Source organism: Lutra lutra, chromosome 9, assembly GCF_902655055.1.
Source record: "Lutra lutra chromosome 9, mLutLut1.2, whole genome shotgun sequence".
NCBI lineage: Eukaryota > Metazoa > Chordata > Mammalia > Carnivora > Mustelidae > Lutra > Lutra lutra.
In genome coordinates, this window is record NC_062286.1 from 4,548,823 (window position 1) to 4,575,371 (window position 26,549).

At 51.5% G+C, this 26,549-nt stretch overlaps 1 protein-coding gene across 3 annotated transcripts in view; it reads left to right on the plus strand.

Annotated features, from left to right (window-relative positions):
- The window catches only part of RNF144A (ring finger protein 144A), a 105,010-nt gene that overhangs the window by 33,171 nt on the left and 45,290 nt on the right, over positions 1–26,549 (plus strand). The window contains exon 1 of one of the 3 annotated variants that reach the window (XM_047745550.1): positions 23,970–24,024. The exons of the other annotated variants lie outside the window; for them this stretch is intronic. Within the exon in view, the coding sequence (XP_047601506.1) occupies positions 24,006–24,024 (19 nt within the window). The 5' untranslated portion in view covers positions 23,970–24,005. Of the gene's footprint in view, positions 1–23,969; positions 24,025–26,549 lie in introns of those variants that run through there. 3 annotated transcript variants of the gene reach the window in all.

Below are 26,549 nucleotides of genomic sequence, written 5' to 3' on the forward strand. Positions count from 1 at the left end.
AAATACACATTCCGTCGTGCATTCTGGTTTCCATATGTGCACGGGTTTCTTCCTGGGTCTTCTGTATTTACGTGTTTATTCATTTGCCCACCTCTGTATCAGTGCAGCATGCTCTTTTTTTTTTTTTAAGATTTAATTTATTTATTTGTTTGTCAGAAAGAGAGAGAGAGAAAGCACATAAGCGGGCAGAGAGGCAGGCAGAGGCAGAGAGAGAGGCAGGCTCCCTGCCAAGCAAGGAGCCCCATGCGGGACTTGATGCCAGGACCCTGGGATTATGACCTGAGCTGAAGGCAGTGGCTTAACCCACTGAGCCACCCAGGCGCCCTGCTCTTTTTTAAAAATTATTTTATTTCACTTATTTACTTGAGACACAGAGGGACAGAGTGTGCGCATGAGTGGGGGGAGGGGCAGAGGAAGAAGCAGACTCCCCGCTGAGCTGGGAGCCTGAGGCAGGGCTTGATCCCATGACTTTGAAATCATAACCTGAGCCGAAGGCACATGCTTAACTGACTGAGTCACCCAGGTGCCCCATCATTCTCTTAATTATTGTAGCCTCTACTAAGACTTGAGATTTGGTCCCCTCACCTTTTTTCCTCTTATTGAGTGATGTTTGGCTGTACTCAGACCTTTGCCGTTCTGGAGAAATTTTAAAGTTAATTTATGAAACAACAGGACAGCCATTGTTAACAGTAAAACCTGTTGGGTGTTGCTTGAATTGCATTAGTTCTGTATGTCAGTTTATAAAGAATTTAGGTTTTTATATATATATATATATATATATATATATATATATATATATATATATAAACTGAGTCTTATTCATGAACATTGTATCTATCACTGTCTTTACATTTGTCTTCACAAATTTTTTTTGGTAGTTTTATGCTTCTCTGTAGCTAGGTCTTCCGTCTTCTGTGTTCTCCTAGGTACATACATTTTGGATGCGTTTGGTCCTAGGCTCCTTAGTCTGGGCTGCTTTTCCATCTTTGCTGGAGGATAAAAATGTGGTTGACAGGGCGCCTGGGTGGCTCAGTTGGTTGAGCGACTGCCTTTGGCTCAGGTCATGATCCCGGACTTCCAGGATCAATGTCCGCATCAGGCTCCCAGCTCCTTGGGGAGTCTGCTTCTCCCACTGACCTTCTCCTCTCACATGCTCTCTCTCACTCATTCTCCCTCAAATAAATAAATAAAATCTTTAAAAAAAATGTGATTGACATTTGTACGTTGATCTTGCATTTAGCCGTTTTACTAAGCCTTCAGTATTTCTAATATTTTGTCCGTAGATCTTCATATATACAAAGTCATGTGTGACTAAATATTATTTATTCCTTTTCAATTCTCTTTTCTTGTTTTCCTGTCTGAGTATGGCCCCTTAATACAATGTTGCATTGATATAATAGAAGATGTCTTTTCCTTGTTCCTGATTTTTTTTTAAAGGAATGTTCTACGTTAATTAAGAATGATGTTATTGTTGCTTTTTTTTTAAATGTTTCTTATTAGGTTAAGGAAGTTCCCGTATGCTTCTGTTTCGCAGAGTTGTGTTTTATGTTCTTAATCATAAATGCATATTGAGTTTTAACAAAGGCTGTTCTGCATGTGTTAGGATGACCATGTAGTTTCCACTGTTTTCCTCTTACTGAGCTATATTACAGGTGTTATTCCAATGGCAAAGTCTCTCGTACTCCTAAGGTAAATCCAGCTTGTTCAACTTTATGGCTTTTCTCCCCTAAATACAATTCTGATACACATCTGGATTCTCTTTGGTCTTACTTTGTTTAATTTTTGTTTTCTTTACTCATGAGTGAGTCTGCCTATATTTTTGCTTACTCTAACTGCTTTTGTCTGATTGTGAAAGAGTTTTTTTTTTTTCTTTTGTATCTATTCCTTGCAAGATGTTGTGTATGATTTGAATTATCTGCTCTTGAAATTTCGGTTGCACTCAGCTGAAAACAAGACCTAGCACTTCCCTTGTTGGGAGATTTCTATCTGCTCAATTTTTTTTCAAGGCTTATAACATTATTTGAAGTCCTTTCATTTTTTTTAAAGATTTTATTTATTTATTTTTGTGAGAGAGAGAGTGAAAGGGAGAGAGAGCACAAGCACCAAGCAGAGGGTTGTGGGGAGGGGAAAAGCAGATTCCCTGCTGAGCAAGGAGCCTGATGCAGGGACCAAATCTGAGGACCCCAGGATCATGACCTGAGCTGAAGGCAGAGGCATATCCGACTGAGCCATCCAGGCTCTCTGAACTCCTTTCTTTTTGAGACAGTTTTCTTAAATTATATTTTTCTAGGAGTCTATTTAATATTCCCTTTTTCAAGTTAAAATCAGTGCAAAATTACTCATTTAATTTTAAGTCTCTGCTATTTAGGTTTCATTACATACATAGTTTCTTTTCTTTTTTTTCTTGACCAACTTGCCAAAGAGTGTACGTTTTATTATTATTTTCAAAGAAAAACTCTTTTGGCTTTGTTGATTCTCTTTGGATTTATTTGTGTTTTATTTTCATTTTTATCTGTAGTGGGTCTTCCCTTCTACTCAGTGCTTATTCTGCAGTTGCTTTCCTAACTTCTTAAGCCTCAGACAACTCAATCCCGTTTAGGCTTCTTTTCTAATAGAGGCATTAAGATAATCAGTTTGCCTCTCACTACTGCTTTAATGGCATCTCAACTTTGGTTAAATAATATTCTTATCATTGTTCTGTACTTTCTTCTGCACCCATGAGTTATGAAGTCTTTTACAGTTCTCACAGCTGGGGACTCTTTACATCATTGGCGTCTGTCTTGACTGCACCGAGTGCAGAATGCCTGGTCCGTGTGACACCATGATTTGAAATTTGCTGGGTCATTTTTTTTTTTATGCCCCTGTGTGGTCTCAGGTTTTGTAAGTTCTGTATAGTTTCGAGAAGTTTGTGAATTCTCACTTTGTTGATTATGAGGTTTACATATTTATTAAATTTACATTGATAGTGCTTTTTATATCTCCCATATGTTTACAAATTTTGTATGTTTGTTGTATTATGTAATATCTAATGAAGTTCCCCTCTGATGGTGTAGTTACCATTTTTTCAGTGACTCTTATCAATTTCTCTTTTTATGTTTTGAAGCTATTCGATGTATACAAATATAGAATTTGTATAGCACCATAATGAAGTGGACCTTTTGTTGTTACGTAGTTGCTTTCTTTTTTCTAGGTATGCTTTTTGGCTTAAATGCTAATTTTTCTGATAGCTTTCTTTTGGTTAGCACTTCCCTGGATCACTTTTTTCTGCCCTTTGACTTCCAATCTTTCCAATTTCTTAAGGTTTTCTGCATCTGCCTCTCTCGTTACAGTTCAGTTTTATCATTTTTTTTTCCTTTTGGCTATCAATTTCATAACCCATCTATTTCTTATGATCTTTAATATATTTGGATTTCATCTCCCAAGTTATTTTATACTATTTTCTTTCTTCCTTTTATTTATTTGTTTATTTTTATTTATTTTTTAAAATATTTTATTTATTTATTTATTTGACAGAAAGAGAGAGATCACAAGTAGGCAGAGAGGCAGGCAGAGAGAAAGGGGAGGAAGCAGGCTCCCCGCTGCGCAGAGAGCCTGATGCGGGACTCCATCCCAGGACCCTGGGATCATGACCTGAACTGAAGGCAGAGGTTTAACCCACTGAGCCACCCAGGCACCCCTCTTCCTTTTTTTTTAAAAAATGCATGTTCATTTCTTTGTAATCTTATTGTAATTTTTTCCTTTTATAATTGGACAGTTATACATTCTATTCCTTTTCTCCTAGTGGACGCTGCTGAAATTTTACCATATAATATACATAAAGTCTAAGACAAATATTGTAACTCCTTGGTTTTTAAAATATGCAAAGCTGTAGAACACTGTGGTTGACTCAAATTTATAAGCTATGTGTGCTTTTTCTTGGTTCAATATTTTAACTGGTCTTTTGTTATTTTCCAGTGTGAGGGAACTTTATAGGATATAATTCATCCTACTGAGAGGAGTAGCTGTCTCCCCTTTTTGTTTTCAGGTCATTACATCTTTGTTGCTACTAAAGGTGTGGTCTCCTGAGTCCTAGACCCATTTCTGTATTGGGAGTATCCCGGAGGGTGCTAACCCTTCAGTCAGGAAGGCGCTGGTGCCTCCGTGCAGACTGTCAGTGGAGAGTGTGCGAGTATTACTGTGAAGACCTGTTCGTCGGTCAGTTTGGACTGAGTGAATGATCCAGGTCCAACCTGTATGCAAGTAGAGAAGCTCCTTCCTCCATTAATATCCATCCATAAACATAAAGAAAGGACAGGACATTGTCAAAACTAGTTATTTTCAGCAAGGTATTGTAGAGTTTTTAGTTCTGTAATTTCATTTTACTTTTATTTTCTGTAGTGTATCAACATGTATATAGGGGGGTTCACACCATGACCAGGCACAAAAGAAAAGGCCGATAGTATATATAGATTTTTAAAAAAGAAACCTCTTTGTCCCATGTTTTTCTGAGGGACTTGAACTTCTGGGACCCACCAGGGTTTCATTCTCCAATGTGTTTATTAGGTCTGTGGCACTGTGCCAGACCCTGTTAGGGGCGATCAGATGGGCCTTTCCTCCTGAATGTTTCCCTGTATGGCAATACCCGTGTGTCTGGATGTAACCTCATAGAACCTTCAGCTCAAAGGAAGTCATGGAGCTCCATGCTATAGCAGTTTCCAAAATTATTTTGGGGAGGTGGTGGTGCGGTGGCCCTTTCTTCAAATAAGTCTCACGGTAGGCCAATGTCTTAAAAATAAATGGGATAAAAGTCAGAGCCAACTCAGACTGGAACAAATTTGGGGCACCTGACCCTGCACTAGCTAAGGCTTCCTACCCTGTCCTCTGGTCAAGCTGGGGAGCTGCAGAGCCCACCAACACTCCTGTGCCTTTAACCCCTCCCTCTCAACAGAAGAGAAACCAGGGGCTCCAAGGGGGTCACGGCTCGGCTGGTGGCCGGAGCAGAGTTCATGTCTACACGGCTCCTTCTGGGCTCTGCCACCACCAGCTCGTTCCTACAACCAGCTAGTGTGGCTGCTCCCTGTGGAGCCAACCAGGACTTGAGGTCACATTTCCACCGTGAATGACTTCTTCAATGCAAGCTCCTGTCTGTCCTGCCCTTTTGCTTGGGGAACCCCAGGTTTCCAGCCAGACGTGCCGCATCTCCTCAACCCTAGCCCTGGGCCTGCCGTGGGCTTCCCAGGGAGACCGCCAGCTCAGCGAGCAGCCTGCGGAGTGTCCGTAGCGGGGACTCCTCTCGTCCCTGTCTTCTGTCTGCTTCAGGCTCTCACTTGTCTTCTCACTGCTGGCCGCAGAGGGACTGGTTCTTTCAAGCAGACAGGCCACATGCTATTTTCGTGCTGTGACTTTCCAGGGCTCCTTCCCGGCCACCTCTCCAACCACACGCGGGAACAGGCTGTGTTTGCAGCTATAATGGGCACACTAAATACCGGTTAAATTCCGAGTACGCGATCCCTGCAGCTCCTTGCTCCGAAAGTAGCTGTAAAATACCACAGGGCGGTGGGTGCTCCGAGGACATGGACAGTGAGGTGGTCCCTGCAAGCCTTGTTACAGTTCATGGATGTTCCAGGAGAGCCCAGAGAATACACGAAGGGGCTCTGATTCCTAGAAAACTGTGTCTGGTACCACCGAGTCTTGGCTGCCTGCTGGCTGATTGCGAGTTTCTGTTTTCCTGAGGTAAGACACGCAGGCAGAGCTGTTTATTTTTCTGTAAAGTCCCTGAGGACAACACCTTCCGTAACTGCCCCCGTGTCCCCCATGTGCCCGTGTGTGGCGCGCGCGTGTACCTGGCACAGCGGTGGGCGGCCGAGCCGTGGTCGGAGGTGTTCAGAGCCTCCCGCCACCCCGCTGTCGTCCGAGCACCTCCGGTGTTCTCCCTACCCCGTGCACGCAGTGTCTCACCGTCCCCATGACCACCCGGACAGGTGGCGGCATGACGCTTGCGGTCGGGAGGGGACGGAGTGTCCGAGAGCTCCGGAGCCCGGCGTGCTGTTGACTCTGGAGTCCAGGTCTGCTGGGTCTCACGCAGACGTGCGCTCCGTTTCTCCGCTGTCTCCAGGGAGGTCCCCGGAGCTGCTGTGTTCGGATCTCGGGGCATCTGGGGCCGGTGTGCGGCCCCACTCAGCATGTGACTTCTGGAAGGCTCGGTCATGTGTCTTCCACTCCCTTGCTTACTATCGGATAGCGTCCACGTGCTACAGAAGACTCGGAGGCCGTTTCCACATTATTGCTGGTTTCTCCGTCCTCAAGCTCTGGAGTGATTGGTCTAAAATGACAAACATGAAAACACTCTGTGCAGAACTCCATCCGTGGCTCCCGGGGCCTCGGCGGCCCAGTTCAGACTCTGCGCCTGGCCTGGCTGCTGTCTCATACTCTCAGGGCCCGGTGACTGCCGGGCTGGAGTGCAGGGAGGGCTTTTCACTGCTTCCTCCCTCCCCTCGGTCAGGCGCCTGCAGGAAGCTTGTGCTGGGACGAGTCTGGTGCGAAAGCCCCTTCTCTGTCCTTGAGTTTGCTTCTGTGGCAGCCCCCCACCCCCCTGGCCCTACCCTGTGCCTGGGTGCGGCGGTCACGGATCTGCTCGACGGCGTCTGCGCTGTGAGCTCAGCGAGGAAGGCCTTGCATCTGCTGGGCTTTGAGAGAGCCCCTGGAGGTCAGACGTACATGGGAGTGTTGCTGAGTGAAGAGCAGCCGAGACGCAAGCCCCATTTGTGTCCCCTTGTAACTGCGATGCTGTGACTGCCGGCGGGGGGGGGCGGGCTGGTTTGCCCGCCGTGGCATGCGTGGTCCTGGCCCCACATGCCTGATGCACAGGGTGCCCTGGAGTCCACAGGGGTGGTGCGTCTGTGCTGTCGACCACGTGCTCTTCCAGGTAGCTTTGCGAGTAACACTGTCATGTCTCTAAATACTGAGACTGTTTGGGGCTTCTGGTCTGGGCATCTTCTGAGACCCTAGAGCACCCCTAAGGGTATAATCGGAGAACCAGCCCTGCAAAGGCCTGAAGTAGAAGACATGTCCTGTGTGCTGTACCCGTTCCTCAGTCTCTGAACCCGACAACCCCTTGTCGGTGCTGTGGGCGTCTCGGCCCCCCACCCCACCCCGTTCGGCCCAGTCCCAGTGTGTCTGGGTTTTAGCAGCCTGGTACTGGGCTCTCAGGGTGCGGAGGATGCTGCTGAGGCCCCCTGATCCAGGATGAGCCCTGTGAGGCCTTAACAGACTGCAGTGGGTGGTTAGCATGGAGGGAACGTATGGACCGCCGCAGGGGTCCTGTCACGTTCTTCGAGGTGACAGATGGAAGGTGGTCACGTGCGCCTCCCGTGCGGTGCTGGAACCAGTCCCGCTGAGCCTCGCCCCAGCCTTCCCTTTGCGTCCTCACTGCTCCGATCTGCTGCTCCCCTCGCAAGGCTGGCCAGAGGTCCGGAGAGTCAAAGGGCTGTTTCACGACAAAGCCCGCTGGCTTGCTAACTTCTGCGACAGAGACAGCCCAGACAAACGGACAGAAGGGAGGACAAGCCCTCCTTGCTTTTCCCCACCCTCTAGCCATCACCTGGTTTGGAAGGAAAGAAAAGTTTTAGTAGAGCAGCCTGTTAAAGAGAAAGTTCCAGGCCCAAATGTCCAGTTGTGTGTACTGGAGAGAGTGTACATCTGGAGAGAGTGACCCGTGTGACACCCCCTCAGAAGCCCATGGCTATTGGAGCAGCAGGTGCTCTGGGAAGTGGCAGAAGGCAGCCATGACCCACGCCTTCAGCCGCCATGCAGCTGACCCTTTCCTGAATCATTGGGGCACGTTCGTGGCGCTTTGATATGGATCTTCTGTGCCAGGCCACAGCCTTATTGTCCACTATTCTGGGAGCGACCCTGTGACCATAACTGACTTCCCAGAGGATCCTTCCCAGTAGGGCAGTGGTTCCTGGGAATGTGGGCAGGGGGACCTGCAGGGCAGGGCCTGGCACAGGGTCACTGATAGCGGTTCTCCATTGCCACGGCATGTGCCCGAGGACACCGAAGTCAGAGACACGCGTGCTGTGTCCTCCTTACCTGCCTCGTGCGCATGGCTGGGGAGGCAGCGTCACCCGAGGGTGAGGCTGTGCTTGGCTGTGGGGTTGCCCTCCGGGCGTTTCAGACCTGCGGGGGCCTGAGCACTTGCACAGGCCGCACGCTCACAGAACACTCCTGTTTTGGCAGCAGAACATTCTCTTCCTCTTGTTTCCAAACCCCCTAGGGCGTGTGGTATGAACTGGGGTAGAGGACCCAGAACCCTGTTCTCTGCCCCCTGAGGACGCGTGGTGCAGCGGGCCTTCCTGCTCGAGGCTGGCACCTGCTGGCGCTGCAGGGCCTGGGTCTGTGCTGCCCCTGGCCTCCAGCCAGAAGCCAGGGGTCACGGGCAGCATGGTATGAGCTCTGCTTAGTCTCCATGTACACTAGCTCACACGTGCTGGAGCCCAGTAGACTTGAGGCCGTGCGGGAGCCGAGCCCGGCCTGCATCCCCTCGGGGGTTGTGGCCTTTGCCTGTGTGCTCAGAAGGGTGACTTCTGTCTGCACGCACAGTGGCGAGGGACAGGCAGTCCCCGCACTGACCTCTCGGCAGAAGCACTCGCAGCTAGGACGCGACACTTTATATTAAATGTTAGGGAGCGCTGGTGTCTGTCCTTTGGGAAGAAGTTTCCAAGCTCTGTCCCCTTCAGCTCTGCGATGAGCTCGCAACTTTCAGGGCAAGGGGCAAAGGTAGAAAGAAGCAGAGGGACTGGGAGGTGGGACGGGGACGGAGAACTTCTGTGAAGGAGTTTGATGGTTAAGAACACGGAGACCCCGGGGTCCATTTGGTCGCTTGCATCCCGGGGAAATGTAGGCGGCTGGAGCAGCCGGTGGGGTGCCCGGGCCCCTGGGACCACTCATGGCTTGTCTGACATGACATAGGTCTCCGACCTCGGTGCCTGCTCTCATGTGGGGCCTACGCGGTCCGCTCTGTTATTTCCTTGCTCTGACCCTTTGTTTGCTAAGCACCCCACCCCAGACTTCGCTCCCCAGGATTCTGAGAATCAGTTACAAATGCACACGTTGCCTATAGCGTCTGGCCGATGGAAAATGACATGGAAACACGGGAGGAGGAATGCAAACTGTGCAGTGTTTTGGTATTTTTTGGTCATTGAAACCCTTTGATTTTATTTCCTTCTGTTTCTCCCCTGGGGTGGGCTGGGAGGTACAGCGCGGACGTCTGTACCTTTGGAAGGACACCTTTAAAGCCCAGCTGCGCCTCTCAGAAGTTTCCAGAGCAGCGCTTCGAGTCGGGCTTACGTTCTTACTTTTGAAAATGCGACCTAGCGAAGGTTTGCTTCGGTGCATGGAAGGCACGCCAGGAAGGGAACCTCTGCTTTTGTTTTGTTAGAACAGTGGCGTGGGGGGAGGGTGGCCAGGATCCCAGACGCTACTTCCTCAGGGCGATGAGAGCGGCCGGCTTGTGTTGGAGAAGGTGCGGACCGATGCACACAGCTAAAGGAACTTGACCCAGTCTGTGAAGTGACGATAAAGCAGTCGTGACTCCTGCTGGGTGTACGTGAGACAGTGCTGGCATGCAGACAGGCCAATGGGGGTTAGAAGAGCCATGCACTTGTTCTCCTCATTTATTTCTTCTCCGTGCCTCCAAGTCTCCTCGTCCACAGAGGACGCGGTCATGCCTGTGATGTCTGTGCCCGCTTGGGTCCCCGTGTGTGCCCGGCGAGTGTCACAGGGTCCCGGCCCCGCTCCCAGAAACACGTCCACGAGTGGTTTGTGCACTTCCTTCTGTGGAAGAAAGAAGTGGCTTGCGTGTTGTTTTGAACTTGGCAGCAATGGGATGGTGTGAGGTCATTGGTCAGTGTAATGCCAGCTGAAGGGGTGTGTGTGTGTGTGTGTGTGTGTGGTGCTTTGGTGTTTGAAGTAAACCCGGTCCCCTTGCTGTCTTTCTTGGCTCGTGGACTTATCATTTTTCTTCTTTATGCCTTTTGCTGTATTTTCTCTTTTAAAACATCATTTGATAATGCACATGTACTAAAAATTTGGAACCATACAGTGAAGAAGAATGGCATGCAGAGACCTGGGAGGCTTCCGCGGGTGGAAGAGAAGGAATAAATTCCTTTCTTTTCCTACATCGAATGTTAAGTTGGTTCATGGGTTTCTTGCTGCCCCTTGTCCCATCACAGAAAGGCTGGTTGCTCTGTAGGTATTAGATCTATATTCAGATTATACTCTCTTCCTTTAGCTGTACTCAGGTGTTAAAATGATGTATACAGCCCAGATCCAACCGGGAAAGAATGAATTCTTTTGTGTGGGTTGGAGGCATTTTATTTTTGAGATTGGACTCCTGTAAAAGTGCATTGTCTGTCTCAGGATGCTAACTGTTCATTAAGTTCTGTGTTAATCACTGACGTTTTTCAGGGCTCTGTGAGTACAGCTTTTGGGGATCCAAAGAGAGACGTAGATCCAGCCTTGAAAGAGATCTTCATGGGTTTGGAGAGATGAGATGTGCTCAGCAAGGAGGCCATTAGCATTTATTTCAGTAAACGGGAACCCTGGCGAGGCCCGTCATGCCATGGGTGGCTCTGTCAGGCCACACCTTCACTTCCACAGCATGGCTGGGCCTGTGTCTCGTCTGTGGTTCTGCCTGGCATTGCTTTGCTCTCATGTAGTGACATCCCCCTGATCCCAGAGGGCCCTCTTCCGTGAAGCATTCCTGGCGAGGCTGCCTGGACATGCTGCCTCCTCCTGGAGCTGCTGTCCCTAGAGGCAGGGTGGACGTGGGACTGGTCGTGTCTGTTGGCATTTGGAAACTCCCCGTCACTTACTGTAAACACGTGTCACATTTTGTGTGAGCTCTAACCTTCTGGCTCAGTGTCCTCATCTGTAAACTCAGGGTACCACGTAATAATCCCTTTGGGCTGTGGTGACAGCTACATCAATGGGATAGGTAGACTTAAATAGGTCATACCGGGCAATCAGTCAATTATGTGGTTAATTATGCATGTGAGTTATTTCATCAGCTGTGTGTAAGCTTCCTGAGGTAGGGTGTCCTTAGCCGGCACCCAGCCCAGGTTCCCACACAGAGGATGTCTTCAGTTCATGACTGGACAACCCCATGCTCTTCCTCTGGTTTGTGCCATCATGAGGCTGGTGCTGAACTTTTGGGGGTCTTTGAACTGTGGTAGGGTTGGCCATGGAAGAGAGACCACATGAGTGTTATGATTTTATTTGATTTCATTTTATTATTTTCTTTAGGGAGAGAGAGAGTGGGGATGGGCAGAGGGGGAGGGAGAGAGAGAATCCTAAGCAGGTTCCATGCTCAGCACCAAGCCTGACATGGGGCTCGATCTCACAACCCCGACATTGTGACTTGAGCTGAGATCAAGAGTTGGAAGCTTGACCGACCATCCAGGAGCCCCAGCATACTGGTAATTTTAAAAGGTGGATGAGTAAGAGGACTGTCCTGCACATGGGAGCTGAGGACTGGGGGGGACGAATTGTACGGAGACTGGACTCTGGCTCCCATGTCCAGGGGAAGGAGTTCGACTCCTGAGATCCTGTGTCTGGGTTTGGACATGTGAGGACACTGCTTTCTGAACTGCTCCTTCCACAGAGACACACTGGGGTCTGGAGAGGAGGGGGCAGGGTGCCATCGAGAGCTCCCCGGGGGAAGGAATGTTCTCTACTTCGGAACGCAGGCCTGACCTGGTGGGGCAGATGTTCGCTGTCACGGGCTAGGCAAGGAGCCTTCCGGTGGACACGTGTCCGTCCATTTTAGGGGTGAGAGAACTTCTGCCCAGTCTGTCGTTGGGGCCCCGGAGTTAACACGTAGCCCGCCCGGTCGGATGGGTTCTGCATGCTCCCTTGTCCCCACTGAGGCCTCGGTGCCGCGCAGCCAGGAGGCCCGGGACCCCCAGCGCCCGACGCGCCTCGCCATGGGCTGAGCTGCCGCTTGGCTCTTGTTCTCCTCTGCGAAGCCCCTTTGTCTTGCTTCATTCCCTGCTCAGACAAATCTGTGTAACTGAATCCGCATCGATGCCGTCCCCCTGGGGGCCTCCACCCAGAAGGACAGAAGGAGAGAACATGGCCAGAGGAGGGGCTCGGACAGACCCGGGAGGGTAACTTCCTTCCCTTCCTTCTGTCCTTCCTTTCAGTCAAAGAGGGGGGCCTTCTTGCTGGTTCAGGACACATCTGGAGATTAAACCCAGGGTTTCTGGGTTAGATGTCTTTTACGTGCCATCGCTGGATGAAGAATCGGGGTTTTTAAGATGAATTTTATATAGTTTCTCTCCCCAGACAGCCGCACGCGAGAGGAAGACGCGGGGCACATGGTGTGCACATGGTAGGGGTTTGCACAGGAGAACCGTCCCTCTGGGAGCTGCGCTGGGGACTGGTTGTCGAGTTTCGTGGCCTCCTCGCTCACCGACTGGCCCCCACAAGCAGCTTGGAGGCGGCGCTGTAGGAGGACTGACGGAGGGGCCCCGACAAGAGGAAACCGTTACAGGTGGAGCAGAGATTTTAGTAAAGGAACAGACAACAAAACCGACAGCCAGAGAGCACGTCGCCCTCTGTCGAATTCTCCTTCCGTGGAGTCCCTGTCCTGTGGTTTGAGATGGAGGAGGGTGTGGGGAGTGTGGGTGCAGATGCCAGATCACTGCGTCGGGAGGAGTCCTCTGAGTACTTCTGTGGGACGCGTCCTTGGAGGGGTGCGTAGACGAGAGCTTCCCTCAGCTCCGTGGGCTGGGCGCTGCTGGGATGGGGCATCACAGGATGCATAAAACACTCTGCCCCAGGTGGTTTGTGACGTGGCCGGGAGGGGAGATGGGGCCCATCCTTGGTGGCTGCAAGGGGGTGTGTTGGTGGCCATGGCGGGAGGCTGAGCTGCTCAGTGGTGTGTGTGCAGAGCTGCGCTCATGGGGTCTGGGGGGAAGGCTGAGTCAGCAGGTTGGCAGCCCCGGGCCCCCTCTTGCAAGGAACACATTTTCTTGCAATTACCCAGTTACAGAAAGGTCTGCTTTAGGGTTTGTTTAGGGTTTGATGCGTTTTGGGGACCAATATGAGGGGTTGGGTATCCTCTTACACCCTTGGACATGGGTGTGAACATCTCATGTCGACAGCAGGTGCATGTGGGTGTGACTTCACAGGAGGTGCAGGGCAGGTGGCCCGTGCCCCAGGTTCTGGGGAACGTTATAGGGCCGTGTCTTTAGGGCTCCATAGATGAAGCCATTTCCCTGTCCTTTCCGGGTAAACAGTGAAAGAAGAATGACATTTATTTTTTTTTTAATTTTTGGTAATTAATTTTATAATAGTAAAAGGAAATGCCTATTTTTACAGCCAGTACAGGTTCCCTGGAGTTTTCCTATATCGTTTCCCATCTCGAAACAGGATGTCCATTCTAGTCTTGAGAGAGTTAAACATTTAGTGTAATTTAATAAAGAAAAAAATAAAAAGAGAGAAAGAAACAAGAAAGAGAGGAAAACACACTCCAAACACCACAACCACACATTCAGTCCAAGAGAAGGCATTCACTCAGCAAACAATCGTTGTGAGGCCCTGTGTTTGCCTTGTTTCTGAAGTCCTGTATTTAGTAAGAAAAGAGGTGCTTTGGTCGGCCCTGTGAGTGTCACCATGACACGTTGGCCAGGGCGTTTCTGGAAGATTTCAGCGTTGGGCTTACCCCTCCACGTGGGGGATGTTGTCCTTCCAGGGAGCAGAATGCAAAACAGCGGAGATGCAGACGGGGCCGTCTCTGGTCGGCAGGAGCGGCTTCCCAGAACCTGCAAGCCTGTGCTTTGAGGTTTGTTTTGGGAGAAGGACAAATTGCCACTGTTGAAATCCCCAGTCCCCAAAATATCCCTAGCAGCCTGTTATAAAAAGAACATTCTAAGGTAGAGGTCCGTCGTCGTCGCTCGATGCCCTCTCCGGGAGGGCCTCCTCCGGCGGCATCCCACAGCACAATAAATAGTCTCGGGGAGCTGGTCACTTGGTCTGAGGAAGCTCGTTCCTTCAGTGGAATAAGAACGGGGGGGGGGGGCGTTGTGTGCACAGGATGCAGAGGGAGCCCACGGGTGGGCGAGCACTGGGGTTCTGCAGGGGCCCTGATCCCCAGCAGGCACAGGGCCAACTTCCCCGCTGCCAGCCCTGGGATTCCACCTCCTGGACACTGCCCCCTGGGAGCCCTCTGTTCTTGCATGGGTGTGTGTCTACACTACACGGACGCCTTTCCCCAAATCGACCCTTGGGTTCCTGCCTGGTTTCTGCTAATGGGGTCATGAGTTTATAGCCAGCCGCAGGGCATTTTGGGGGCCCCTCCCTCCCCATGTCCTAGCACATGCCCCAAGTCCCCACCCCTCCTGGGACTCCCCAATGGTCCGTTGTTCGCTCCAGGACCAGAGGGTCTTAGCAGTTCACAGGTGGAGCGGAACACATTCTAACCCATCTCTGGACCATTGAGTTGTTCCTCCTCCAGTCAGAGTCTACTGTGCCTGGCAGATGACCGCAGACCAGGCTCTGTACGTGGAACACGGAATTCCTCCTCCACAGAAGGGCCGGGCTCCTGGTCACTGTCCACAGGAGAGCTTCCCAGAAGCACAGGGCTCAGGCACGCCCAGCTGGGGGAAGGACAGGAGACCCAGGGCCTGCAAGGACCCTAGCCCTGCCCCCCAGTGCCACCTGGCCTGGCTGTGGGCACCTGCATCTCCTTGCCTGAGGACTTAGTGTCAGGAACCCCCTTGACCTGCCCCTGTGGGGGCTGCAGGTGTGGAGACGAGCGCACCAGCCCCGCTTGGAGCAGCCCCTGCCCACGGAGAGCTGCTTCCCTTGACTCTAGGATGGGGTGACGATGAGCAGGGAGTGACAGAAGCCCCCCACCTTCCCCAGAGGGAAGAGCTTCCATTCACCGCCCTGTCCATTGCTGGCGAACAGATCCTTACCGTTCACCTTTCCCAGCCTACCTCAGCTCCCCACAGCGACGGCCGTGCTCCTGGCATCTCTTCCTAAATAAGCTACTTGACTCGGTCAGTGTCTCAGGGTCTGCTTCTGGGGGAAGCGAGGTGCATTTCTCCCATAGATTTCCATTTCCCTATGTGTGGAAATGGGGACAAACCCGGGAGCTTGCTGGGAGAATCAGATCAGTTGAAGGACATGAACATACTTTTAAACTCAAAGCACGAATCTGTTTGCTTTTGGGATCTGTATTTTGGGGGTGCCTCTTATTAGCATTTCAAGGAACACGGATGGTTTCCAGAAACGGGTCACTGCATGCAATGAGACGCGGACATCTGTAGGGGAAACGGTTTCCTCTTGAAAGGAGCCTGCATTCTCTGGGACTTGTTGTTAGCTGCTTTTAAATGTGGACCCCTCCTGCTCTACCACGCTGTTCCCCAGGGGCCCTGCAGCTGTGACGTGGAACAGAGGGGACTTGTGGGGGAGGCGCTGTGCCATCGGTTGGGATGGTGTGAGGCTAAGACCGCAGGGCCCTGGTTGATGGTGACAGCGGTGGGAGCCAGCCTGCCCATCCTTGCCTGGGTCCCTTCGTCAAGTGTCTCCTCTGGCAGCCGCTCTGCAGATGCATTCTAGAACCTTCTGGCTTTCCTTACTTGCAGTAGAAAATACAGAATGAGAATATCCTCTGGGATGACTCACGAGTTAAAATATGTTGGCAGAAGACATTTGTACTTTATTTTGGTTGAAGGAGGAGGACAGTGAATGTTTAGGGCACAGAAGGCAGGCAGGTCAGAATTAATGCCAGAACAAACTTCTGGTTGGCAATATCCAACTTAGCCAATTGCTAGTCATATCCTCGGCCAGGGCAAACCAAGGGTTTATTCTGGGAACATGGCACACTGTCCAGTAATTACAGTGTGGCCTCTGGCCCCGGCGGGAATGAGGCCCTGGGCTTCCCAGCAGGACTCAGGGGGCAGAGGACCCCCTCCACTCCTCAGGGCCAGCCTGGTCTCCTCACAGCAGACAAACCCACCTTGAAAACTTGGTCCTTTTCTCCAGCCATACAATGTAGCATTTGTAATCAATTTGTTGATTACAAATCAGTTGAGCCAGTTTCTCTAGGGAGAAACAAAGTAACTCTTCATCAGGACAAAGGATGCACTTTCGGACCCGGTGGGGCAGTTGCCAACACCTCAGAGAAGCACTCTCCTCAAACATAGGAACGGGCAGTGACTGTCATGCCACATCCTCTGAGAGCCGTCCCATTCCCTGGCAGTGACAGCAGAAGTTTGGCGGAGCGCGTCAGTCAGATGAGGTCTCAGGTTCAGGAACACAGTGGCCATGGCCTCAGGCACCTCGGGTCTCTCCTGCCTCCTGGTCCATGGCTATGGCCTTGGTGACAGACCATCATCTGTGATGGAGCTCGAGTCATCACGACCACAGCAGCTGTCTTTCCTGGCAGAGCACTGAGGCAGTTCTGGCCCCATAGCAGTGTGTCATGTCTGTTCATGTGTCTGGTCCTCATGACGGCTGTGAGCACCGCTGTGGGCTGTGTGCCCTCAGATTCCCATGCTGAATCCTGTCCCCAGGACCTTGGAATGTGCTATCATGTGGAGACAAGGTCTTTCTAGAAAGAATCTGGTAGAAACGAAGACACTGGGGTGGGCTGTGCACCAGCACCACAGGTGTCCTCCTAAAAAGGGGAAATTTGGAGACAGACACATCAGAAGGGAAGACAGTGGGAAGAGACACAGGAGGAAGACAGCCACCTGTGAGCCAGGGGAGAGAGAGGCCTGGAACAGATTGTCCTTGGAGCCCCCGAAGAAGCCAGCCCTGGGACACCTGATCTCAGACTTCAGCCCCCACAACTACCCACAGTAAATCATGTGCACCGCCCGGTCTGCCGTCCTTGGTTCTGGCAGAACTCGCAAATGACAGGAGTCACCCTCCTTTCGTAGATGTGGAAACTGAGGCCTGGCTTGATTCAGTGACTTGCCCAGGTTCCCCTGGAGAGCAGGGGCTGCAGGCCTGTGTGACCCAGGTGATGTGGTGCCCCTGGGGTCAGCACTCGGTGTCCAGGCCTGGAATGTGGGTGACGTGAGCCTTCTTTACGTACGACTTTCCTGCAGTGACCTCTCAGTGGCCTGGTGCTTCCTCCCAGACCCTCATCCTCACTGGAAGTTTTGAGCTACATTTATGCCCCCAAAGCCATGGCCTGCATAAAACTGAGGGCAGAAACATGTTTCTTAAAGCAAACCTCAAGGATGTGGATTTTTGTGCGCTGAAATCACTCCTGGCTCCACCTGATTTTCCTAAACATGTCTTTTTCCATTGCCGCATTTTCTTACCTGTTTGATTACGAAGGAGGGTGAGCATACACCTTGTGGAGTATCAGACGGCTGTAGAAAGCCAGAAGCACTGATCACCATTTCATTTTGCTTCACTGTGTTGTCTGCTGGCTTCCTGCCGCCCCGCTGTGCTGTCCTTGTTCCAGAAACTCCAGCTGGCTTGAGGCTGGCCCCAGCCTGGAAGTTACTTGGGACCTTTGGGAGGGCTGTGCAGATGGGTGTTCTCTCCGTTCCCTCGATGTCTAAGAGGCTGTGAGGTGTGGCCTTCAATTGTCTGGTTTCTCAAGCCAGTCTGATTCCTTGGGCACCGTGAGACTTGCACGGAGTCGGGAGGGCCCCGATGAGCGGCCCGTTTGCCCTACGGGATAATCCTGATCTCATTCAGCACAGGTACCAGAAAGATCCAGAATGCTGCAAAATAAACAACACAGCAGCTTTTGGGATGGGATGGTTATGACTGAAAAACAAACGGGGTTTTTAGATGGGGTCTGGCTGAGGACAAGGTAGTTTTAGGGTGATGGTGTGTTTTCCCTGACCCTTCGCTCTGGCAGACTTCCTGCCTTCTGCCCAGTATTTCAGCCCCGTGGAACAGCTCGCAAGGAATGGGCCGCCAGTCAATCTGTAGAGGAAGTGTAGGCAGCCCTGGAATCTCAGTGGGGTGGCCCGACAACACTGATGATCTGGGCATCAGGAGTCCTGTCTCCTAGTTTGATTCTGCCGCTTGGGTCCTCGGCAGAGGAAGTCACTTATCTCTGAGTGATGTAGAGAACGAGAGTGTGGACAATAGGATTCCCAAGGCTCTCCCTTGCTCTTTTACTGTATTTTTGGCATGGATTCAACTCCCAATTGTCTGACCCACACCTGGACCTCGACCTTTGAAGTGAGGCCTTGAATGCTTTCCTACTGCAAAAGAAGAGAGTACAGAAGAGCTATTTCTAGCTTCCTGCTTTGCTGCTTTTGAACTGAATGTGGTTTTCCTTCTGATCTCTTCTCACTGGTTTGCAAAAGGGTGGGGGGATGGCAGCCTGGTTCATGAGTGCGGTCCTGGCAGAGATGGCTCCTCCCCCACCCTATGCCCACTGCCTCGTACACGTAAAAGCCAACCAGCTTGCCAGGTTGGAGCCAGCAGCTCCCACCCTCTTCCCTGGAAGCCCGAGCAATGGCACCCCCCTGAGCAGACTCTAATTTTAACTGGTCCCCCTCCTCCTCCGCCTCCCCACCTCCTTGTCCCAGGCAGGGTTTGTGGGCACAAGCTCGCTCATTTGCGTGGCGGTGTTGTGGGCGATTGAGTGACAGTCTGAAATGCTGCTGTGCCCCTTTGCTCGTTTGTCAACCTTGGAGAGAGAACTTTCCCCCAATCTACAGCCGGGATATTATATAACCTCTGGCGTTCACCCACACTCATCTTCTTAAACTGCACATCCTTGTATGCCTGCAACTTATTTTTACCTTTAGAAGAATTTTTCGAGTGGGTTGGGCTGAGCAGAAGCAGCCCCAGGTGGTTTCTTCTATGGACTAATAGCGATTTTTTGGAGTGGAAAAGTAGGGTTAGACTCCTGTTGGCACCCCTTTCCCTTTCTAGGTCCCCTGGTTCCTGGCCCCTCTAGCTTATGAACACCCCTGACTGAGAGACTGGTGGCTTGCTACAGATGTTTCTTGTGACCGTGGCTGACAAGGCACCAGCTGTGTCTCTGGGATGTGTCCAACCTATACATGCTCCTGTACAGGCCAAGGTCAGGGGTCCCATCCCTGGGCTGTGCCCTGGCTGGAACTTCCAGAGGAAATGTTTTATAGACACTTGCCATTGTAAGGCAGGTGATCAGGCAGGACAGAGGTAGTGAGATCAGTTCTCCAGCTCACCTTAGCCAGACCGTGCCCATCTTCTACCAACGGGGGCAGAAAAATCCCAAAGGCACATGTTGAATGATCAGAGGCAGGAAGACCCTGCCTCCAGCAGTGCCCACAACGCCATGAGTTATGGCTGGAGCTGTGAGATATGCATTACCTTGGTGACACTGGGCTCCAATATTTAACAGGGGAGACTTTGTGGGACTTGAACATCTCAGTCTTCTTATCTGTAAAATGGGGATACGAGTGTGCACTTCACAGCCAGAGAGAAGGTTAAGTGAAGTGGTATGTGTGTCGTGTTCAATCTGGCACCCCAGGAACCATGAGCCTTGCAGGACTTGCTGTAGCAGCATGGCTGACATGGTAACGTGGCAGCTGAGTGGGATCCAAACCCAGTGGCCTCTGATCCCAGAGACCACATACATCTTCCATGAAGGACGTTGTTTGTGTGAGGCTCACATGGTGTCTCGTACTCCGTGCATAAAAGAGACTGAGGATCTTTCCTCAGAATTACATTCCCTGTTTAACCGCGGGCTGGCTGGGTTCATCCTGTGGCACGTCCTAGGCCTCTGTGAGGATGCGGGCATAGGAAGGCTTCCATGTTGTCCTCAAACCCTCAGAACAAAAGCTACAAAGAGTCAGGAGCGTGAGGCCAAGTGGCCTCGCTTTGACCCCGAGACTCTCGTCCAGTTGCTGTGGAGGTTATCTTGTGGGGGAGGTGCCTCGGACACGGGCCCCTGAGATTCACACGGGGTCCTCTTGCTTGTCTGTGGGGGTCTTGGGTGATGACACCAGCAGGCTCGTGAGGGAGGGACTCAGATTCGCTCGTGGAGAAGGAGAGGGGTGGGTGTTTGTGTGGCTGAAACGGTGCCAGTGAGGGCCGTGTGTGGGAAGACCCAGAACTTCTTCAGGCAAAAAGCGCGAGGGCGCGTGGCTAAGATGGAATGTTCTTTCTCAGTGCCAATGGGGTCCGAGTCCTGGGAGGCCACGAGGGCGGTATGGGGCCGAGGATGAGGTTGGGACATGTCTGCCCAGCAGGCGCAGGCATTTTGGAGTGGAAATGAAATTTTAGGGCTGAGTGAACCGTGAGGAGCAGGGGAGGGGCTGGGCCGGCAGGACCTTCGCCAGCCGCGTGCGGTCTGCCAGGTCACACGTGCACGCGGCGCCAGGCCCCTCGGGAGCGGTAGCCGTGCCTGGCTACCTCGGGGCTCCAACAGCAGAGTCCGGTCATTGCTACGGAGGCCGTGTGGCCCTCAAAACCCAACATACTTACCGTCTGACCCTGTGTGGATAAAATTTGCTGACCGATGCGCCGCCCCTTTCCTGGGCTTTGCGGTAGCAGGCTCTTCCGCGGCTGGAGGAAGGATGTCGGAGTGAGGACTGGTCCCATGGTTTCTTGGGCTGTGGCTGGTGGTCCTCCTCCCCCATGGATCATGGACGGCTCGGTCACCGGCTCCCTCTCAGTCCTACCCTGCAGAAGGGGAGGCGGAAGCTCACTCACACCGTTCTCCACGGGTGTTGTTTGAATGGGTTTGAAGCACGGTTCCACACGTGGCCAGTGGTGTCACCGCCTCGTGACACCTGTGGCTTCACATGGTCTAGTTTCATTTCAGGCGAGAGAGCCCTGTGGGTAGGAGAGCGGGCCTGGACTGGTCTCCGTGGCCGGCCTCCCTGTGCCTGGGCCCCTCTGCCAGATGCATGACAAGAGCAGGTGGACCAGAAGTTCTCAATAAACAGTAGCTCTTATTATTATTTTTTAAATTCTTATTTGAATTAATGTCACTTTTTTCCTTTTCTTTTTTTTTCCCCCTTGTGGGGAAACCAAAAACTGTCCCCCAAAGCCTGGCCCTGTGAACACCTTTCTCCTCAAGCTGACAGGGGCTCGTCCAAATTCTTGGCCCGTTGAAGGATGTTGAACCCGTTGATGATAAATTAAATGTCAGATCTTGAATTCGAAAGAGACATGTAGAAGAGCAGAGATGCACTGACATTTTTGGAACTCTAAGCCAGCCCAGAGGAGAAAAATGCTATTAAATATCATTGGGAACTTTTCTCTCAATTTATGTAATAGTGATGTATGTTTCGTAACTCTAGGTAGGCAGGCAGGTGTGCTGAGTGAAAGGCACTATCCCTTCACTGCCTGAAGACCAGGAGGGAGACCCTTTCTTTATCCAGAACCACCGTGAGTATAACATTCGAATTCAGTTTATTAGAGCATCATAATCTTAATATATGTGCTGCTGAAGGAAGCCCAAAACATTGTGATTTTATTTTATTTTATTTTATTTTAAGATTTTATTTTTTTGGCAAAGAGAGAAAGTGAAAGAGGGAACACAAATGGGGAGTGGCAGAGGGAGAAGCCGGCTTCCTGCTGAGTGGGGAGCTCGATCCCAGGACTCTGGGATCATGACCCTCGCCGAAGGCAGACGCTTAACAACTGAGGACCCCAGGCGCCCCCAAAACCTTGTGATTTTAAAATAGGGATGTCCATATTGTTTGCAAACAGATTTACTTAAATGTAAATATCGGGAACTTCTCTTTGCCTCTGTGCCTGGCCATTCCCTCCACCGTCCAGCCTCGTCTACTGAGTTAGGAGGCTGTTTTAGTTAAGATCCAGGGTACTCATACCCTGTCTCTCTATGCAGGTAAACATAAGTGCAAACGTACGTGAAGGTCACAGTGTTCAGGGCGCGGGATGTACCTCTGTACGCTTTCTCTCTGTTTAACGTGTCTCGCAGACCTTCCCATTCTCATGCCTAGCAAGCCGTCCGTGCTGTCGACAGCGGCCCAGTGTCCACGGCGTGGACGCCCCACGCCTTATTCCACCAGTGTCCAACGTGGATCATTTTTCATCTTTTGGTGTTTCAAACAGGACGACCATGACTGACTTTACATACTATTCCCGTGCCCAGAAGTGGGGTTTCTGGGTCAGGGGGGTCAACATAGGTAAAGTTTGCAGATTTTGACCAAAACCTCTTTTCACCTGCTGTATCATTTTGAACTTCAACCCGTGCACCTGCCCTTTTCCATTCTTCTGCTTCTGCTGGTTTTGATAGTCTTTTAAAAAATCGTATCCTTACTCTTCAAGTTTAACCACGTTACGGGAAATACTGTAATGAGCATTTTCGTGCCCCTGATGTTTTTAATTCTGTGGATGAATTCCTAGACGCGGGGTTTCCTGATCAAAGGATTTCAACACTGTTAAGGACGTCAGTGAATATTGCCTGTTGCTTGTCCAAAAGGCCTCTTGTTGCATTTGTAATAATGCAAATTGATTGATGTCTCTTTAACTCTAACCAAGTTATTGTAATTTAGGAAATGTGCAGTTGATCTTTTACAGGTGGAAAATGAACCCTATAATTTTCTACGTGCGTACGTCGGGGTTCCAAGCACTTAAGATCTGCCAAGGTCACGGAGCTGGCTGAGGGCAGAGCTGGGGCCGGGAGCCAGCACCCTGGTTCCCAGGAAGAGAAGCTTGGCAGATTTTCTGCATGTTCACACTATGGTCCTTTGGGCAATTTCCACATCAATTTATTGGGCCAAAATGAGTGTTTTTTTATTTCACTGTAGAGAAAATCACCCTTAATTGCTAGTAGTTACTGAGCCATCCATTCAGCAAATATTGACTTTCCACGTAGAGCACATCGAACCAGGTGTGATGTCGAACATTGTATCAGGCAGTCGGTGCTCCACGGGCGTAGGATTCTCCCCATCACTAGGGGCTCCTCAGGTAATAGATGGGGCGGTCCTTTTAGCACCCTGTCCCCACGTGCCCCCTGGCCAGGCATTGTCCGGCATATGAGTGTGCCGACCTCCTCTCGTGGTGTGGGTCTGCCGTGGGAGTGCTGCTGTGGGGTCTCTGGACAGAGGTTTGAGCGGACCACATGGAGACTGCTACGTCAGGGACAGCACATTCTGGAGTAGGGACAGAGTCCACACGGTAAGTAAGGTAAACGAGACGGTGAGGAGTGCCGGGGAGGAGAGGGGAGCCCGGAGAGATGTGAGGACGTGTGTGGAGGGAGGCTCTTGAGAAGACCTTCAGTTTCTAGGGGGAGAAACTGGCTGTGGTCATGGTAGTGCCAGGTGCCCAGCTGGCAGGGACCCTGAGAAAGCACTGCAGCCCATCCCTTTGTTCCTGCAGGGGGCATGGGGGCGGGGGGTGGGGTGAGCCGGCCAAGAGAGGAGGGGAGACTCAACCTTACTCAACTCTGCAGAACTTGGACCTGCTTCCGTCTGGAACACCAGGAAATCCGTGCACGGATGTGGATATGTCTGAGCCTGGTGCTAACTTGTGAGTGAGGAAAACAGTGGTTGGACAGAGTGGGTTCTGTTATTTTTGGTGCTGTCAGACTATACTAATGATTCTCAAGTGACCAGAGTTTTACGTCCGTAAGAGAAACTGGTCCCATTAGACCCATTATCACTGCAGCAGTGCCGTCCTTCCCCGAAGCCAACATCTGTTCTCCACGGCCGAGGGCTCTGCGCCCGGGTCCTGGGAGGAAAGACCCAGGCTGTCACGCTGCACTGGAAGTGAATATGGTTCAGAGACTTGTGTTATTCTGGGCATTCCCAGCAGGAATGCTTCCCCTTGGAAGCCCGCTCCCAGCTTGTGGCTGGTGTTTTCCTGGGAATAATCAGAAGTTTGCGTCTCTGTCTCCCTTCAGGAAAGGTTGCGTCAGTTTATTTGATTATGCTCGGTCCCCTGGGGGTGGGCTGTGAACAAAGCTACAGGCTCAGGAGACAGTGGGCTGCGGGTAGAGCACCGACCCTGGTCGTCCGGGGCTTTTCTTCTCTTGGAGTGAAAGGTCTGCCTGTGCCCCACCGACCCATGCCACCATGTCAGAGCTAATTTTGAGTAAGTTCTGCCGTTTGTTTTTAACATCTGGTACAGCTCTCAGCATTGTCTGGCCGGCGGCTGCAGTGTGGAGGCAGGCGAGGCATTGGGAACAGGTGGGGCGGGAAGGGGTTTCCAGCACCGCCCCCGTCACTTCTCTCTGTCATGACTTGGTGGCTCCGTGTCCATCCTGTGAGCTCATCAGCACTTAGGGTCTCCCCACCCAGGGCCAGGACTGGGGGAGACGGGGAGGCCTTGCCCGAATGTGAGTTCTAGAGTGGTGGCTGGGGTCTGGATGTGCAAGGACTGTTGGGACTAGTCTCTGACTTGGTGGGACGGAGCTGCGGTGGGCGGGTACTTCCAAACCTCCTGGCGATCCTGTGTGAGGACAAACCGAGGGCCAGCCTTCTTCATGGAGAGCTTGGGAGGCTCATTAAGAGGAGAGATTTTCCCCTCCAGATATTAGCATTACAGTCTTTGGCATTGACTTTGGGCAAGACAGAAGAGCCTTCATTTGGGAGTGACCCATCTTCTCATTAGGGAAGTGGAGTGCTGGGTTTGCTCCTGCACTGTAGCTTGCTAAATAGTCATATTGTTAGCATCATTAAGCAAGATGCAAATGGAACAACCAGAAGATTTTCTGTGATGAAAAATATTCTTCTCAGGTGGGAAAACTTAAAGCACCAGCAGTATATGCCCTCAGAGGGCAGCCTCTTCCGTTTTCTAGAAGCTAGGACAGCCGGGTGAGCCCCTCTATGTTGTGGAGGGGGTGCCCTGGTGGGGGAGGAGCCCTCCCAGGCTCTAGCAGGCAGGGCAGTGGGGTGACTGCTGGGACCTGGTGCAGCCCGGGCTTGTGGTACAGGAAGGGAATGTGGGTTTCCCACGGCAGGAGAAGTATCCTGGAGTGGCTACTTGTTACTGTGGGACTTCGGGCAAATCACTGATCTTCCCCAGCCCTGCTTCTTAATATGTTAAGTGAAGATAATTGAGCCGACATCCTGCAGTGTTGGTTGATGGAGTGCAGAACAGAGGTGGGGCAGAGAAGCCAGAAATCAAGGCCGCTTCTCCTAAGAGCGCAAGAGATGCTATTCCGATCAGAGTATAGTTCTGGGGGAATCGCCTCTATTCTGTCTGTGTAAGGAGAGCGAGACCCACCGGCTTGTCTCCTTGGCTCTTGGGGAAGGGAATTGCTCTCTGCCCCAGGGAAACCCACATTGCCCCATGGAGACAGGTCTTTTCCTACCTAGTTAACTAGGCAGTAAGGGAGAGAACAAAATCACGTATGGCAGATTTTTCCTTTGAGTGGGTTTTTTTTTTCAGTTGTCGAATGGTAATACTGACCTCCTCGTGGAGCTTGCATTCTTGAGGGGGAAGAGAGCAAAGAAATCAAGATGTGCTCATTGCACACGTCAGAACATGGCCGTGGGGGCCAGAGAGGGGAAGGTGACAGGGAGTGATGGGTGTGGGCCGCTGGGGTATGGGCAGTTTCATGTGGGGGATCAGAGGGTTGAGGAAGAGGGGGCTGTAATGAGCCGTGTGCCGTTGCGTTTTGGAAAACCTAAAGGTTAATAGCGTGGTTGTCCCAGTCGTCATAGCGCTGGGGTGACATACTATTCCTAAGGCTTGTCCTCTTGTTTTCTAACAAGAGAGCCCTTGAGTGGCGGTTCTCAGACTGTTATGACACTGGAAAGATAGTTGAGGTCCATGGACCAGAATGCCGTGGATTCTGCCCAGCCCCATGTACAGCGGGTCACAACTTATTAGTCGTTAACAGTGAGCTCTGATGATACCCAAAGCTAGAGATCCATGTGGAGATATCATAGGAAGGATCTGTCATGGGTACGGTGAGTTCCAGGTCAGGGAGAACCAGTCCTGTTCTTCAGGTGGGACTCGCCCGTTGGTGCCCTGCTGGGATCGGCAATGGCACACAGTACGGCTTCCAGATCTAGAGACGTGGAGCCTGAATGTGGCTGGACTCCACATGGGCTGCAGGGCTTGCGTGGGGGCCCAGTGAGAGCTCCTGGCCATGCTCCCAAGAGCAGTGGGGCCTTTAGAGCCTCCTGTGGGCTTTCCCATGAGAAGTGTCCCCTGGCTCAAGGGTGTGGGTTGGGCCCTCTGGCCTGTGCTGAACTCTTTCCGGAACACATCCTGGGAGCCTGAGGGTCTCAGTGGGCTGGGACACCAACGCAGGGAAGCAGAGATGTGTCCTTCACAAGCTGCACTCGTCTGTCGCGAGTCCCCCTCATGTCCCGTACTGAGGAGTCAGACGTCTCAGTGTACAGATGAGCGCTCATGCTCACGCACCTGGCGTTTTCAGGACGCCGGCTGCTCCAGTCCTTGCTGTGGCCATGACCTGGAACCAACTCTTGGGGAGGCTGTCAGGGTCTTTGTGAGCCTTGTTCAGGAAGCCTGGGTTGGCCCCATGTGTGGAGCTGAGATGCCCATCAATAGGGCGAGGGTCAGCAGACTTTTCTGGGGAGAGCCAGAGAGTGAGTATTTTAGGTTTTGGTGGCCTACATTTCTTTGTTGGCTTGTGATTTGGTGGT